At 35.4% G+C, this 17,405-nt stretch overlaps 1 protein-coding gene across 1 annotated transcript; it reads left to right on the top strand.

Moving 5' to 3' along the window:
- The first annotated feature begins 3,997 nt into the window (after positions 1-3,997).
- LOC138334334 (kinase non-catalytic C-lobe domain-containing protein 1-like) lies at positions 3,998-11,982 on the top strand. The gene is made up of 7 exons (XM_069282984.1): positions 3,998-4,129; positions 6,200-6,403; positions 6,851-6,954; positions 7,131-7,281; positions 7,589-7,771; positions 8,213-8,370; positions 8,639-11,982. Exons 1-7 carry the CDS (start codon positions 4,073-4,075, stop codon positions 8,862-8,864), a joined length of 1,083 nt encoding a protein of 360 aa, XP_069139085.1. The 5' UTR covers positions 3,998-4,072; the 3' UTR covers positions 8,865-11,982.
- The last annotated feature ends 5,423 nt before the right edge of the window (positions 11,983-17,405 follow it).

Below are 17,405 nucleotides of genomic sequence, written 5' to 3'. Positions count from 1 at the left end.
AAAGGTACCAAACATTGATATCAGTCAGGAGTCATCATATAAGGTACCAAACATTGATATCAGTCAGGAGTCATCATATAAAGGTACCAAACATTGATATCAGTCAGGAGTCATCATATAAAGGTACCAAACATTGATATCAGTCAGGAGTCATCATATTTAGGTATCAAACATTGATATCAGTCAGGAGTCATCATATAAAGGTACAAACATTGATATCAGTCAGGAGTCATCATATAAGGTACCAAACATTGATATCAGTCAGGAGTCATCATATAAAGGTACCAAACATTGATATCAGTCAGGAGTCATCATATAAAGGTATCAAACATTGATATCAGTCAGGAGTCATCATATAAAGGTACCAAACGTTGATATCAGTCAGGAGTCATCAGATTTAGGTATCAAACATTGATATCAGTCAGGAGTCATCATATAAAGGTACCAAACATTGATATCAGTCAGGAGTCATCATATAAAGGTACCAAACGTTGATATCAGTCAGGAGTCATCATATAAAGGTACCAAACATTGATATCAGTCAGGAGTCATCATATATAAAGGTATCAAGTACAAACATTGATATCAGTCAGGAGTCATCATATAAAGGTATCAAACATTGATATCAGTCAGGAGTCATCATATAAAGGTACCAAACATTGATATCAGTCAGGAGTCATCAGATTTAGGTACCAAACATTGATATCAGTCAGGAGTCATCATATAAAGGTACCAAACATTGATATCAGTCAGGAGTCATCATATAAAGGTACCAAACGTTGATATCAGTCAGGAGTCATCAGATTTAGGTATCAAACATTGATATCAGTCAGGAGTCATCAGATTTAGGTATCAAACATTGATATCAGTCAGGAGTCATCAATAAGGTACAAACATTGATATCAGTCAGGAGTCATCAATAGGTATCAAACATTGATATCAGTCAGGAGTCATCATATTTAGGTACCAAACATTGATATCAGTCAGGAGTCAATCAGTCAGAGTTCATTTGGGTACCAAACATTGATATCAGTCAGGAGTCATCAGATTTAGGTATCAAACATTGATATCAGTCAGGAGTCATCAGATTTAGGTATCAAACATTGATATCAGTCAGGAGTCATCATATAAAGGTATCAAACATTGATATCAGTCAGGAGTCATCATATAAAGGTACCAAACATTGATATCAGTCAGGAGTCATCATATAAAGGTACCAAACGTTGATATCAGTCAGGAGTCATCAGATTTAGGTACCAAACATTGATATCAGTCAGGAGTCATCAGATTTAGGTACCAAACATTGATATCAGTCAGGAGTCATCAGATTTAGGTACCAAACGTTGATATCAGTCAGGAGTCATCATAAATTTAGGTATCAAAACATTGATATCAGTCAGGAGTCATCAGATCATCAGGTATCAAACATTGATATCAGTCAGGAGTCATCAGATTTTTAGGTATCAAACATTGATATCAGTCAGGAGTCATCAGATTTAGGTATCAAACATTGATATCAGTCAGGAGTCATCAGATTTAGGTACCAAACATTGATATCAGTCAGGAGTCATCAGATTTAGGTATCAAACATTGATATCAGTCAGGAGTCATCAGATTTAGGTATCAAACGTTGATATCAGTCAGGAGTCATCAGATTTAGGTATCAAACATTGATATCAGTCAGGAGTCGTCAGATTTAGGTATCAAACATTGATATCAGTCAGAGTCATCAGATCAGGTATCAAACATTGTCAGTCAGGATCTCAGGGTATCAAACATTGATATCAGTCAGGAGTCATCAGATTTAGGTATCAAAATTGATATCAGTCAGGAGTCATCAGATTTAGGTATCAAACATTGATATCAGTCAGGAGTCATCAGATTTAGGTACAAACATTGATATCAGTCAGGAGTCATCAGATTTAGGTATCAAACGTTGATATCAGTCAGGAGTCATCAGATTTAGGTATCAAACATTGATATCAGTCAGGAGTCGTCAGATTTAGGTACCAAACATTGATATCAGTCAGGAGTCAGCAGATTTAGGTATCAAACGTTGATATCAGTCAGGAGTCATCAGATTTAGGTACCAAACGTTGATATCAGTCAGGAGTCATCAGATTTAGGTACCAAACGTTGATATCAGTCAGGAGTCATCAGATTTAGGTACCAAACATTGATATCAGTCAGGAGTCATCAGATTTAGGTACCAAACATTGATATCAGTCAGGAGTCGTCAGATTTAGGTATCAAACGTTGATATCAGTCAGGAGTCATCAGATTTAGGTACAAAACATTGATATCAGTCAGGAGTCATCAGATTTAGGTATCACACGTTGATATCAGTCAGGAGTCACAGATTTAGGTACCAAACATTGATATCAGTCAGGAGTCATCAGATTTAGGTACCAAACATTGATATCAGTCAGAAGTCATCATATTTAGGTACCAAACATTGATATCAGTCAGGAGTCATCAGATTTAGGTATCACACGTTGATATCAGTCAGGAGTCATCAGATTTAGGTACCAAACATTGATATCAGTCAGGAGTCATCAGATTTAGGTACCAAACATTGATATCAGTCAGGAGTCAGCAGATTTAGGTATCACACGTTGATATCAGTCAGGGGTCAGCAGATTTAGGTACCAAACATTGATATCAGTCAGGAGTCAGCAGATTTAGGTACCACACGTTGATATCAGTCAGGAGTCATCAGATTTAGGTACCAAACGTTGATATCAGTCAGGAGTCAGCAGATTTAGGTACCAAACATTGATATCAGTCAGGAGTCATCATATTTAGGTACCAAACGTTGATATCAGTCAGGAGTCAGCAGATTTAGGTACCAAACATTGATATCAGTCAGGAGTCATCAGATTTAGGTACCAAACATTGATATCAGTCAGGAGTCATCAGATTTAGGTATCAAACGTTGATATCAGTCAGGAGTCAGCAGATTTAGGTACCAAACATTGATATCAGTCAGGAGTCATCAGATTTAGGTACCAAACGTTGATATCAGTCAGGAGTCAGCAGATTTAGGTACCAAACATTGATATCAGTCAGGAGTCATCAGATTTAGGTACCAAACGTTGATATCAGTCAGGAGTCAGCAGATTTAGGTACCAAACATTGATATCAGTCAGGAGTCATCAGATTTAGGTATCAAACGTTGATATCAGTCAGGAGTCATCAGATTTAGGTATCAAACATTGATATCAGTCAGGAGTCATCAGATTTAGGTATCAAACATTGATATCAGTCAGGAGTCATCAGATTTAGGTATCAAACATTGATATCCGTCAGGAGTCATCAGATTTAGGTATCAAACATTGATATCCGTCAGGAGTCATCAGATTTAGGTATCAAACATTGATATCAGTCAGGAGTCATCAGATTTAGGTATCACACGTTGATATCAGTCAGGAGTCATCAGATTTAGGTACCAAACATTGATATCAGTCAGGAGTCATCAGATTTAGGTATCAAACATTGATATCAGTCAGGAGTCATCAGATTTAGGTATCAAACATTGATATCAGTCAGGAGTCATCAGATTTAGGTATCAAACATTGATATCAGTCAGGAGTCATCAGATTTAGGTATCAAACATTGATATCAGTCAGGAGTCATCAGATTCAGGTATCAAACGTTGATATCAGTCAGGAGTCATCAGATTTAGGTATCAAACGTTGATATCAGTCAGGCATCTACTTAAAGTAGTTCTAATCAGTTGACATTGAAGGTTTAAAAAAAAAACTGTTGAAAGTTGGTTAAACTCTATACTTTATGTTGAATATTGATGTTTTGTCCTTTACTGTGAGTCTCTTGGTGTCCTGTCTGAGGATCACTACACTTCACACCTTTACATTCAACCTTCATTTCTACCTTATTTACATCAGTATTGTAATACAATGGTCTATCTTGTCTAAAAAATTAGTATGATGGATTCAAAATATCCTGGTCAGATAGGAGGGAGGGAGGGAGGAGGAGGGTGTGTGTGTTCAGAGGCCTACAGAACACAGTAACAAGTCAGATCAGTAAGATTGAGTTAATTGTCTGGAGTAACATGACTCTACTACTGCAGGTCTATTACATGAAGGAAGACATTCCTCGCCAGGAAGAGGTATAGAACAAAAATTTAAACTCAAATTATTAACTAAAAATGTTATATTGACAAGGAAAATTAACAAAGTTTTAACAAAAATTTAACTAAAATCTTAAACTTCACAGAGTATATGAATTGAAAAGTAAGCAAAATTAAAACCATCCTTGTCAATACCTATAAAATTGTATGGTGGTGCGGGGTCTGATTTGGTCCAGAAGTTATCACGTGAATATTCGGTGTCGGGATATAACATTTGTGATTATCATACGCGCTTGTCTAAAACTTTGGTACGCATTTGTCTTTCATGTCAAACACCACCTAAGGTAGAGGACTAGACAGAGTTAGGGTCCTTTAGTCTCATCCTATACCACAACTCGGAAGAAAATTTATTATAAAAACTCTACAACTTTATTTTACCAATTGATTTCCAGTCCAGGCTGCTGAGAAAAATGGGGTCAAACATAAGAAAGGTGGAATGTTTTGTTTGTGTCTGATTGCTGTCTGTCTGAAATTTGTGTCAACATTTTGTAGTGAAACATGGCTATGATAGTTTATACCATGACAAACTGTTGTTTGTATTGTGTGTTTGTAGGGTAAAATCAGTTTTAAGAGTTTATTTGTACTCCAATCTCAGGGAACAGTTTGGTCCTCTAGTTCAACATAACACAGGCTGACCTCAAACACAGTTAACAAATGTATCATGTTGTTATTTGAAATGGCTATGAAATAATTCTGTTGTGAAAAATGTAACAGTCATCTTTTCTCATTACATGTACTACACAATAGTTTTTGTATATATGTAATCATTAAAAGTGTTGTAAAAAAATGTATACCTTTAAAAACATCATACTGGCCTACATTGAAATAATTAAATTACCAGATTATATATGTTTTGTAATAAAACATCAATATGTAACTTCTCTGTCTTTTGATTGGGAGGAAGTCAAATAAGATAATATATATGTTAGACAAATGTTCAGCTTTAACAGCTGTATATATACAGAGTGTACCCTATTCTACCAGTAATAAGCCCCCCCCCCACACCCACACACATACTAGAAATAAATAATGGAATTTTAAAGGGGTCTTATTACTGAATGTACAAAGTTTATTCATATCTCAGAATTAGATTTTCAGAACAAAGCAAAGTATCAAGTAAATAGAATAAAAAAATACGGCTTACAGGACATAAACATAGTTCTAAAAAAAAAAAATTCTCGTATATATTTTTATTCAATTATATTTAATATTACAACATGTGATATATCAATAAACATGTATGTCCCAAATCATTAGGTAAACACCTATTTGCATATGATTACTACATACAGGACTGGTTCTAAAAATAGGAGGGTGTAATAGTGCTGCATGGGAACTTATAATGCTGGTAGAATACAGTATGTGTGGAGCTAATTTATATGAAGTGTGCTAACTATGTACCAATGTGCTGTGTAGATATTAGCACGGAGGTGTGTATTGTTTTATTTTGATGTGATTTCTGTGTGTAACAGCTGGTAGCTACCCTTGATTACAGTATTATATATATATCACCATTTGGTGCACCTTTATTACTTTAAATGCTAAAACATAATTTCCTACAAGATAAACAAAATCTGCTGAAATAGCATGCTACTGCTGTAACATTGCTGTGTTTAGATATAACAGATACTTAAGTTTATTGTTTCTGAAACAAACAACTTAGATTTGTGATGTTTGTTATTTATCTAACCTGATTTCAATTTAAATAAGACCATGTTGATCTGTGATGACATGTAATAGATACTCATCTTTACGACCCACCGGAAGGAAAGTTACAGCAAGAACCAGCTGTCAAATAAGAATCATCGCTATTATATGTAACATTTTGTTTACATTAGAAATGACAGCTGTGGTGCTCATCTTTACTCATCAGCATATCAATGCTACTTTTATGATCTTATAATACAGCGAGTAATGATCTAAACATAAACCTGCATATCAAATACTGATTTAATGAAATCACTAAATGTCATAGTTAATCCTTTTAAGTGCGTTTTACTATTACATTGGATATCAAGGTTATGAATCAATATATGATGAAATTTTCAGTGGGGCTCTCTGAAGAACATCTTAGGTCGTGGGAAGTCATCATCACCAAAACTTACATTGTTCCATGAGAAAAGAACTCCAGTTACAAAGCTGGCGACTGACGATGGATTCCTACCGACCAAATCGCCACGACGTGTTGACGCCTTCACCCTCCTGGACCACACTCCTCAGACTTTAGCTGAACAACTTACTCTTATGGCCCAGGTAAACCAGACATAAAGTATAATCATACAGCTATCGTGTCTAACCATTAAAAGTATCTCCCTTTTAGGGTAGGTATATTGATAGTTATATCATCAGTTTGCTAGAGTAACATATACTTTTCACAGAAAACAACTGACTTTTGCTCACAAAATTTATCAATTATAAATCAACACCTATCCACAAGGGTAGATAACTCTAATTTGTAATTACAATGATGGTATACTTTACTTGAAATGTACATTAAGATTAAATGGTAAGCAATGCCACAAGGAAAATTAATGGCTGGATTAAATATTGTTTTCGTTTGGTTGGTATTTTCAACAGCCTATTGACAGCCAGGGCTATTTAGGACAATTAACACAACAGATATGACAGGCTTAATGGGTTTTTTTTGGTTTTTTTTTATCATTGATAGATATCGTCAAATAAATAAACTTCTTTTTTTAGAACATATTCCAGCTTACCCATCCTGTCCACTATCTCAACTCTAAGGCCCAGGGTATCAGTGTTGCCATGACGATGACAGGCTCCAAAACACCTCTAATGCAAAGGTAAAACAAAAAATGGAAGATCTTTCACTAGCTATCTTGATTACATTGTCTGTTTGGATGTGACTGCTATAATAATACCAAAGTTCAGATCAACGTTTTGCTTATTTAGCAACTAAGTCCTTTCCTTACTCATTGAATTATATTTGTCATCTCTATTCTGATTGGTTGGTTTACAGAATGACAGGCCAGGACTCGGACCAGCCCCTCCCCCCAAGTCTGTTTGTAAATAAGACGTTACGAGAGACGGCCGTCCAATTAATGATTGAACACGACCAGGAGGTCGGACATTGGGTAGCAGCGGAGATCGTCAACTGCAGTAACCCCAAGGTACCTATCTATATGTACTTCTTATAGATAGAGGAAATCTGATAAAAGGGCTGTATAGTAGTCAGGTGTTGTAATGCTGTCTGGGTGTCTGTAAATTGATCTGATATATATAATAATTGCATATATGTTAGTTATATAGTGTGTGAGTTGAAACCTTTTATCAGGATATGTATGTTGTGATCAGCTTCTGAATTATGGAGAACTATCACAGTACTTACATTACTTTATTTCCTGCAAACCTAATATATATCATGAGATTTATACATCTATTGATAGTTGTGTTACATAAATTATTGTCTTCTTTCAGAATCAGTTGGCCATCCTAACTAAGTTCCTGCAGACGGCCCAGATATGTAAGGACATGAGGAACTACGGCACCTGTCTGGCCATCCTGGATGGTCTGGAGAACCTCATCGTCAAACAGCTCCCTGCCTGGCGCAATCTACAGGGCAAATGTGTGACCATCATGGAGGAACTCTCCTCTGTCAGGGTAAGAAAACATGTCATTCAAAGGGAGATAAAACCTAACAGGGGAAAATAACTCCTGTAAGTGGTAAAAAAATCTGAAAGTCATGCAGGGTGACACAACTCCTGTAAGGGGAGGCAATTCAATTAGATCATAGCATGCTACAATGGAATACAACCAACTTCAAACATTCACTCAAAAATGACTTGACATTTTCATTCAAGGCCATATATGACTTGAATAAAAAAAAAATCCATTAACTACTTTCTTGAAACCATTAATCTTCATGAATTAATTGTTATTGGGCTGTATAGTACATAACAAACGTTAGGGAAGGAGTACAATGTTTCCAACAGATTGACGTTGATGAGTATTAGGTTTAGGAAAGCTGCTAGGTAATTCAGGCCCTATGGACTTTTGACCGGAATATTGAATGTCAATAATCTTGTACTGTTTCTTTTACAGCTGTTCCTGAAGAACGACGGAATGGCCATCACCAGTGTGACCAACAGCCATCTCCTTCCCACAATTCCATCTGTTTTACTCTTCCTCTTCCATGTCCAGCAACAGGAATTTGGCAGTTTTCAGCTCGCCAATGGAATGTACAAGTGGAGTAAAATCAGGTATGAGATCACAGATATCAAACTGAAATCATCAACAATACAATGGAGATTCTGAAAATGATGTTGTTTGTATACATTAAGTTCTAGCTTCAGGTGATAGTGAGGTGATATTGATTGGTGAAACTGACAGTGACATCACAATTAGTAGTATTTGTGGTCAAACAAAGTTATTCCAATCTAATGTATAAAAACTGATTCCTGTGTGACAGATATGTTTAAATAAACTCAATTTTCTGTATAAATATTCCTGGTGTTTTTCTAATTTCAGGTCCATCAGTAAAATCATCGATCAGATTAGAATTTTCAAACACCATTTGTATGGCTTTGAGCCTGATTTTGACCTTCAGGATGACCTTCAATTACGTATACGAGAGTTCGGAGGTCAAGACATCCACCAGATAGCTGCCCAGCATCACACAAACTACCAGAAAATGCCCAGTGGTGGTATCAGTGGGGCTATCAGGAAGATGAAAGGGAAACTACAGTCAAAATGAGGCTCCAGCAAAAGAGGGGCTTCATCCAAAGTGAGGCTGCAGTCAAAATTAGGCTTCAGGCAAAATGAGGCTAAAGTCAAAGTGAGGCTTCAGACATAGTAAGGATGAAGTCAAAGTGAAGCTTCAGACAAAAAGATAGACTTAAGGAAAGTTAAAAATAAGTTATAATGAAAACGAGCCTCAAACTACAATTAAAGGCTATGTAGAGACGTACCTCAAATCCTTCCTTTTATGTAAGAAGTGTCATTATACAAGGAAACTGTGCAATGGTATGGTGTAACTGAATCCAGTTTACACAGTGGTCGTACTATACAGTTTACTGAGTGGTCGTACCGGACAGGTTTTACCTGTTAAACTGTTCCATTTGTTGTATAATTATATTATAGACTGCCTACATTAACAACAAATCCTTGTGCCAACGGTAGACTGGTATGTTCTTTGTTGAGTGCTAAGATTTCTGGATGCTCATCCTAGTAATTATAAGTTGTTATAACTTGGAGGGACATTTATATGTGATACTTCAATGAAATTGAGCCTAAATAATCCATAAAACACACTAAATACATGTATTGATAACACAAAATGGAATTGTAATATACTATAACACAAAAAGTAATTATCATACACTATAGGGAAATTCTTCCCGTGTTGAATTTTCCTATATAACATTCTCAGTATACAGAGTTACACAATGCTGTATAGCTTTATTCTATATGATATACATCATTATACCAGTTACAGTAATATATACTGTATACCAACTTCATTTCACGACTATTAAATGTCGCAATTTCTACATTATAACAAGTTTACGAAGATTAGCTTTCGTTTATAAGCAAGCTTTGATGTAGGTATTTGTAGAGATTAATATTCGCACATGGAAGAGAGTTGGTCTACAATAATGTCCAAATAAGGTGATTGGACATTAACAGTGATTAACGATCATTAAGATACATACCGGTAGTTTTATTGAGAGGACTGCAAAACTTGCCAAATTCTCATACCCTGAATATATTCCTCTGTCATAGAATTTTACTGAATGGCTATGTACAGTGTTTATTGCCACATACCAGGTCTATACTATAATATTGAATAATTAAAATGTTCCAGAATCTCCTGATTTCTGGATTGTAAGTTATATATATATACAGGGTTTGTATGATATACAAAGTGCTACCTATCAGACGAAAAAGACACAGACTGTCAGAAATCTGATATTAATATGCAATATTATCACTACTTCTCACGCTTTACATTGTTGAAGTTCTTGCCAATCAGTTACTAACTGAGTCATTATTTCCAGAAGACAATCATTTGTACAGAAAATTATGTATTTATTCTCTATAATTATGTATATATTATAGCAAGTGTAGAAATATATCGCACGGTAATGATGTACCACTATGTACTACCTTAGTTCAGGAGAATTATTGTTTTCCTATTGCATATTGGGTGTATATGAGTTATTAGCCTGTGATGAATTTAATACGAGATTCAATGATGCCCTTATATTATATCAACTGTTGTAAAAATGTACCAGTGGTAAAAAATTGGGGCCGCGGTGGCCGAGTGGTTAAGATGTCCCGACATATTACCACAAGCCCTCCACCTCTGGGAAGCGGGTTCGAATCCCATGTGGGGCAGTTGCCAGGTACTGACCGCTGGTCGGTGGTATTTCTCCGGGTACTCCGGCTTTCCTCCACCAACAAACCTGGCACGTCCTTACATGACCCTGGCTGTTAATAGGACGTAAAAATAAACAAACCAAAAACCAGTGGTAACATACAGTGCATAGCACAACCAAAGTCCATTTTACTGGACGAAAATATTGTGATTCCCTTATTCAAATGTTTTTTTTTGTTGAAGAAACAGTTGATTGTCTCTCTTACAACCCTGGTTACAGAATTATTTTTTTGTGTAGGACCCTAACAAGACTATTATAGGAAAGCAATAAATTAAAACAGCTACATCTTCAGTGTTCATAACAAAATACTTACTAGTACATGTACTGTGTATCAATCTTTGTAATATACTTATACCAATTAAGTACCCCAGTGATTACAAATTATAACTTGGATTGAATTTCACGAGGCATTTGTTTCTAAAACTAAAACAGAGGTTCTGAGATATCAGATGATGTGGTGAAAAACGATTAGTCCCACATCCTACATGGTATTTGTGACGTTATAAAATGACTTCACAATATGACATCGCAATCACCAGTAGTGCCAGTTACTAAATACGAAACGAAAATGAAACTGACAAATTGATAAATACCTACACAATGTATTTATCTGAATAAATCTAAGTATGTGCAAGTCTAATTGTTTTCAAATTCCATACAGAACAAAATGTGATAGGATTTTTTTCTATATATATAGGAAACTATTATCGTATGCAATATTTGTTTGTTTGTTGTTGGTTCTCTCAGAGTTCTTAAATATGTTTATCAAAAAAAGAACAATGGGTTTTTACTTCTTACTGCAAACTTTAAGTGATATTCTTTTTTATAGAAATGATAGAGAATGAATCCCATCAGTTTGTTACTCAACAAAAGTTTTACCATGAATTGTTAAACTGATTATTACAATATTGAAGTTATACAACTCAAGTATGAAAAAACTAAACAACATTCCACAATAATAAGCAAGTCATGACATTATAAATATATACAGGGTTAGGGGATATAACTCTCTCAGATCTGAATTGATTTAAAATCAAACAGGAGGAACTATGGTTACATTGTTTATACAGAAATCTCTTAAATTTGATAGAATATTACGTACATTCATGAAATTTCTCAGTTTTTACCGATGTCTTTTTGTACAAAATATTGTCTATAGTTTTATCTGTGATATTCTCTGTTAACTTTACATTTGTTTAACATATTACATACCTTATGGAGAGATCAATATCTAATACCAGTGTTGATATTATATTAAATACTTTTTAATAATTATTTGTTGTTCGATTTCATTGTCGTCAGTCATTTTGTGTATCAAAATGGTGTCACTCTTTATTTTCAAATATTTAGAAAATGCTGTTTCCTATTTCACTCCTCAAAATTCTGTTATTTGCCATCCAATTAACAATAATAATTGTAGCAAGCTTAATGGTATAATACAAAAAATAAAGGTTCAGGTTTTTAGTTGATTTGATTTGCAAAATTATATTAAAAATGACTTTATATAGATTTAGCAATTACAGTATTTGGGAAAAAAATGAAAGAAATATATAGGGGGATTGACGTCTTCAAGTTACTTATTGCAAATTCATTTTCATTTAAAAGATATATTGGTTATAGTCAATTATATGCCTACATTTAAAAGTTTGATGTACAAGTTATACATGTACATATATTGACTAATTACATTTATATCAAATGCATATATATGCTCTGTACTCAACAGTTTTCACAAAGTTTAATAAAATACTGCATATACAACAAAAGTGAGTTGATTCATTTGTACAAATAAGTCATATATATATATATATATACCAAGAAAAAAGTATGTGTCCATGTAGAATTGAATATATAAAAAACAAAAATATATATATATAAAAAAATAAGTCAACGACTTTCCTTTTGTACATTCACCATTTCATGATGGCTCTTCAGGAATATGTTTTCCATATATATATATTCCTACATATTCCTGAAGAGCCATCATGAAATGATGAATGTACAAGAGGAAAGTCGTTTATTTTTATATATATATACATATGTATAATAAATTTAAAGAAAAATCCTTACAGACAAAATCTATAAGAAATAAAAACAATAATGACAACGACTGACTAGTGAGCGCTTTCGCCCCATTCCAAAAGCGCTCACTAGTCAGTCGTTATTGTTTTTATTATATATATATATATAAATAAAAGTCAACGACTTTTTGATATATATATATAAACTGCTCAATTGTTCTAGTTTTAACAGGCAAAAGGGGGGGGGGGGGGTGATCCCGAAGAGGTGAACTCGATGGGGTGAACTCAAAGGGATGAAAGGGGTGACCTCAAAGTGCAGAACTCGAAGAGGTGAACTTGAAGGGGTGAACTCGAAGTGGTGGACTCAAAGGGGTGAACTCCAGGAGGTGAACTCAAGGGGGTTAACTGGAAGTGGTGAACTCGAAGGGTTGAACTCGAGGGGTGAATTCGAGAGAACTCGAAGGGTTGAACTCGAGGGGTGAATTCGAGAGGGTGCGCTCGAAGGGATGAACTTAAAGGGATGAAGTCGAGGGGGTGAAATCGAGGGAGTTAACTCAAAGGGGAGAACTTGAGGGGATGAACTGGCGTGGTTGAACTTGATGGGGTGAAATCGAAGGGGTGAACTCGAGGAGGTGAACTGGAAGGGTCGAACCCGAGGAGGTGAACTCAAAGGGATGAACTCAAACAGCAATTTTTAACTTTTTAAGATATTACACCTTTAAAAAAAATCACGATTTTATCCAAGCACATTGTACAGAAAATAAAGTTTAGCAGTTGTAAGAATTTCCATTTGAAGAATTTATACGATTAAACCATTTCTTATATTTCGCAAATCATTTTTGCAATCATAGTATTATGTCAAGTGAAATAGTAAAAATATCTGGCTTAGAGTAACACTAGCTAGCTACTGACTTTTCAGTCAGTCAAATGGCAATATCTTTACCGCTACAACAGTACAGTATCACGGACATTATATTTGACTTTCAGTGACGCAAACTAGTGTGAGCTGAAGACCAAGATTGATTAAAAAAACCTGTTGATGATCCTGGCCAAATATACCAAAAAATTCAAATAGTCAAACTCGTTACAAATAACTCAGGAAAAGTTTCACCTGAGTTAAACAGATGTTTATAGTTGTAAATTAAAGATCTGCTAAAAATCTTAAATTTAAAGGAGATCCCATATTAACAAACTAATATTGATATCAGTCACATGCATATGTCAGATTATTCTTAGATCAACAGAATGGACAGGTAATTTGGCATTTAGACATCTCAAACTAAAAGATATAGTGGTGAAAATGCTCCATATATATGTAGGGTGCTGAGTGTGGCAGTTGTAGTTTATGGTCACACGCGAGTAAGGATGTGTAATGTCTGATTACTAGCATGACCAGATGTAAACTACGCTGATAATGGTCACAGGCTTTTACACATCACCTTCGGGTGAGTTGAAACCCGAGAGGCCAAACCCAACTCCTTGAAAACACAACTGATCCACTGTCCTCACAACAATATCACTTGCACTGAAGAAGACTAAAAGATAGGAGATTCAAAATTTGGCAAATTTCGAGGCCAAATTTTCCTGGACAGGAATCCAGGAACTAGGGTGGTACTTTTTTTAATGAAAATAGAACGCAGCTGTATCCAACCCTACTCTCGGCTAGAGAGCAGTTGAGCGTCAGACTAGTCCCAAGTTTCATCCCAGGTGAAGGCAGTAGTTAAATCTATTGTAATTCCTGCACTCAACTACATTGTAAGGACTCAAGGGAAAAACATACTCAACCCTGTAAACTAGAGAGCAAGTTAATTCTTTTCTGGAGGGGTAATATGTATGGATCCCTGGCCAATACATATGTACTAGCCGCAATACATACCTCTTAGCTAGAGGGAACTTCTCTTTAATTCCGTCATTTATAAACTATATTAATCCAGAGGTGCTGATTTGATCCCTGGTGGAGGCAATTTATGATGAAATCCTGAAATCTGTTACATGTCTACCTGTGGTTGACACAACATGTTGTTTGTCCTCACAATGTACTTTTTGAATTAAGATCGATGAAAATTTTTTCCAAAATGAAACTGACCAGCATTTTAATTACGCACAAAAATGTGGTATATCTGACAAAAGGTATAGTACACTGTAGGCCGGGTACGGATATTCGTTCTATTATGATCTCTACACCCCTGGACTATTATTGGAGGCAGCTCAGATGAAAACATTTGACCAATTACAGGGGAACAAAGATTTTCTTTGAAGAGTACTGAGAGAGCCATGTCAAACCTCAAAGCTGCACAGTCAATCACAGTGAACCGTTACATGTTTATTTTAATTTAATAAGATTTAATAAGATATTTTATGGACGCAGGCAAGTAACATGCCTCTATGTCCATATCTCATACAATGAAATACAATGAAATAATATCCATGATTATAAGTGATATCAATTATTAAATGAGGTTAGTTAATTGGCACGTCCGTGTTCCATTTTATAGCTCCCCAAGTGATTGTATTTAAGTTCCAAATTAGCCCAGTGCTTGTCTAGACTTATCTCGAAGTCTCTTATTGTTGTTGAGTTTATGATATTTTCTGGCAAACTGTTCCATATATCGATAGTTCTAAATCCAAAGGAACATTTCCGTATATCTAACTTGCAATGCTTTTTCAATTTTTGCGAATGACCTCTCGTCTGGGATGCGGTATCATGCTCAAATATTCCAATGGTAACCTTTTCGTCATGGAAATTGTTCATTATCTTGTATACATTTATGATGTCTCCCCTCAGTCTCCGGTAGGATAGTGAAGGTAAACCTAGTCGCTTTAATCTCTCGCTGTAGGGTAGATCTCTGAGCTCCGAGATTAATTTGGTTGTTCCAGACGCTTGCAGCGTATTCTAAATGTGGTCTTACTAATGCTTTGAAAAGTTAACTATTTTCGCGTTTATTCTATAACTTCAGAGTTTGGCGATTAATCTTTTATGAGGCACTTTGTCAAAAGCCTTCATAAAGTCCATGTAGACAACGTCTATTTCTCCTCCATGGTCCAGAATATCGGTCCAATCTTCTAGTACCATCAGTAGTTGTAGAGCTGTTGACCTTCTTGCTATGAATCCAAACTGTTTAGCACTGAATAGATTATTTAGCCCCATGTGGTTGACTATTGCATCTCTGATTATCTTCTCCATTGTCTTTCCAACTACACTTGTTAGGCTCACCGGTCTGTAATTTCATGCATCTTCTTGAATATAGCCGTTATGCTGGCTTTCTTCCACGCTTTAGGTACTATACCTCCATGTACTGATTTGTTGAAAATTATACGAAGTGGTTTACATAGAATTAATTTTAGTTCCTTTAGTAATCTTGGGTGTATCTGGTCTGGACCCTGTGATTTGTTGCTGTCCAAGTTCCCCAGCAATTTCATTATTATCTCCTCGGTACATAAAAGTTCATAAGAGTCATGTTTGATTAGCTTATTATCCAAAGTTGGCATATCTCCTCTAGGTTCCTCTGTAAAAACACTACTGAAAAATTGTGCAAGTACTTCTGCTTTGTCCCCATCCAACACAGCAATTATCATATCCGTCTAGACCCTTAAGTTCTGTAATCCCTGTTTTTACCTTTCTTTTTGAGTTGATGTATTTCCAGAAACGTTTCGCGTTTCTTTTGACATTTCCTGCAATGTCTTTCTCCATATCTCATCTCGCCTTCCTCAATGCACCCTTTACCTGATTTCTGATTTTAGTATATTCTCTGTATTTCGACTCTGTTCTCACTTCTAAATATCGCTGCCATGCCCTATGTTTTTTGTTGATTTTCTTTCTAATGTTCTCGTTCAGTGGAAGGTATATGGTTTATTATTTGCGTTGTGCTTGTTGCCTTTTATCATAGGGATACGTTTATCAATACATCTATTCAATATTTCAATGACTTGATCGTACATACTGTCCGCATCTCCTTTTAATATTTCCTCCCATGATATGTCTAGATCCTTGCGCATGCCAGCATAATTCCCCTTATTATAGTTTCGGCAGCTAAGAGTTACATTGGACTGTTGACGGTAGCATGTAAATTTGAACTTTAGTACCAAGTGGTCGCTGTGCCCAATGGGACTTTCATGGATGACTTCCCTGATCATTTCTTCTTCGTTGGTCATCACCAGATCAAGTAAAAATGTATGCTTGGTTCGCTCCCAATTCTTCCTCTTGTATACTGTCTGACGTGTTGAGTTAGGTAATTATCTCTCAAACATTCTATGAACTGCTCTCCATCTTGGTCATTCACGGAGGTTGAACGGTCCCAATTAATCGTTGGGAAATTGAAGTCTCCCATTATAAGTATGTGAGAATATTCGTTCGTTGCTGTGACTGAATTCAGTAAATCATATACATGTAGTTCCTCCATATTTCTTGTGTCCGTATTTGGACTTTTATATATACAACCAATTAATAATGAATCCTTTTCTGTGCGTTTAATTTTGACCCAAATACTCTCTTTAAATGAAGATCCAGTAATCACCTCCACAGCTTTAAGATTTTCTTTAACATAAATTGCTACTCCTCTGTGATGATTATTTTCATTAATAAAGATATCATACCCTTCTATACCAAGCTCTGCCTTGTTCGGTAGAAATCGTTTATTTTTTGCATGTACATTAAAGGACTGAAATACCTGTTATGTTCTGTTGACTCCAGTTTTACTATGGGATAGTCCGGGTGTAGAAATTGTAAGTGATCAGTTCAACCCCCGGTAAAAAAATAAGTCCATGAAAATAAACATAAAAAACATCAGTAAATATAGATACATGTACATCATTTATGAAACTGTCATACATTGTATA

Source organism: Argopecten irradians, chromosome 11 (genome assembly GCF_041381155.1).
Source record: "Argopecten irradians isolate NY chromosome 11, Ai_NY, whole genome shotgun sequence".
Classification (NCBI taxonomy): domain Eukaryota; kingdom Metazoa; phylum Mollusca; class Bivalvia; order Pectinida; family Pectinidae; genus Argopecten; species Argopecten irradians.
Note: the sequence above shows the minus strand (reverse complement) of the source record. Positions and strands in the feature narration are given on the sequence as shown.

What these genes read in the sequence shown, in the direction of transcription:
- LOC138334334 (XM_069282984.1), top strand. Translation starts at nt 4,073, where the DNA reads ATGACTCTACTACTGCAGGTCTATTACATGAAGGAAGACATTCCTCGC. An exon ending in AAAACACCTCTAATGCAAAG is followed by an intron (nt 6,955 to 7,130) that starts GTAAAACAAAAA and finishes GTTGGTTTACAG; the next exon opens with AATGACAGGCCAGGACTCGG. An exon ending in TACAAGTGGAGTAAAATCAG is followed by an intron (nt 8,371 to 8,638) that starts GTATGAGATCAC and finishes TTCTAATTTCAG; the next exon opens with GTCCATCAGTAAAATCATCG.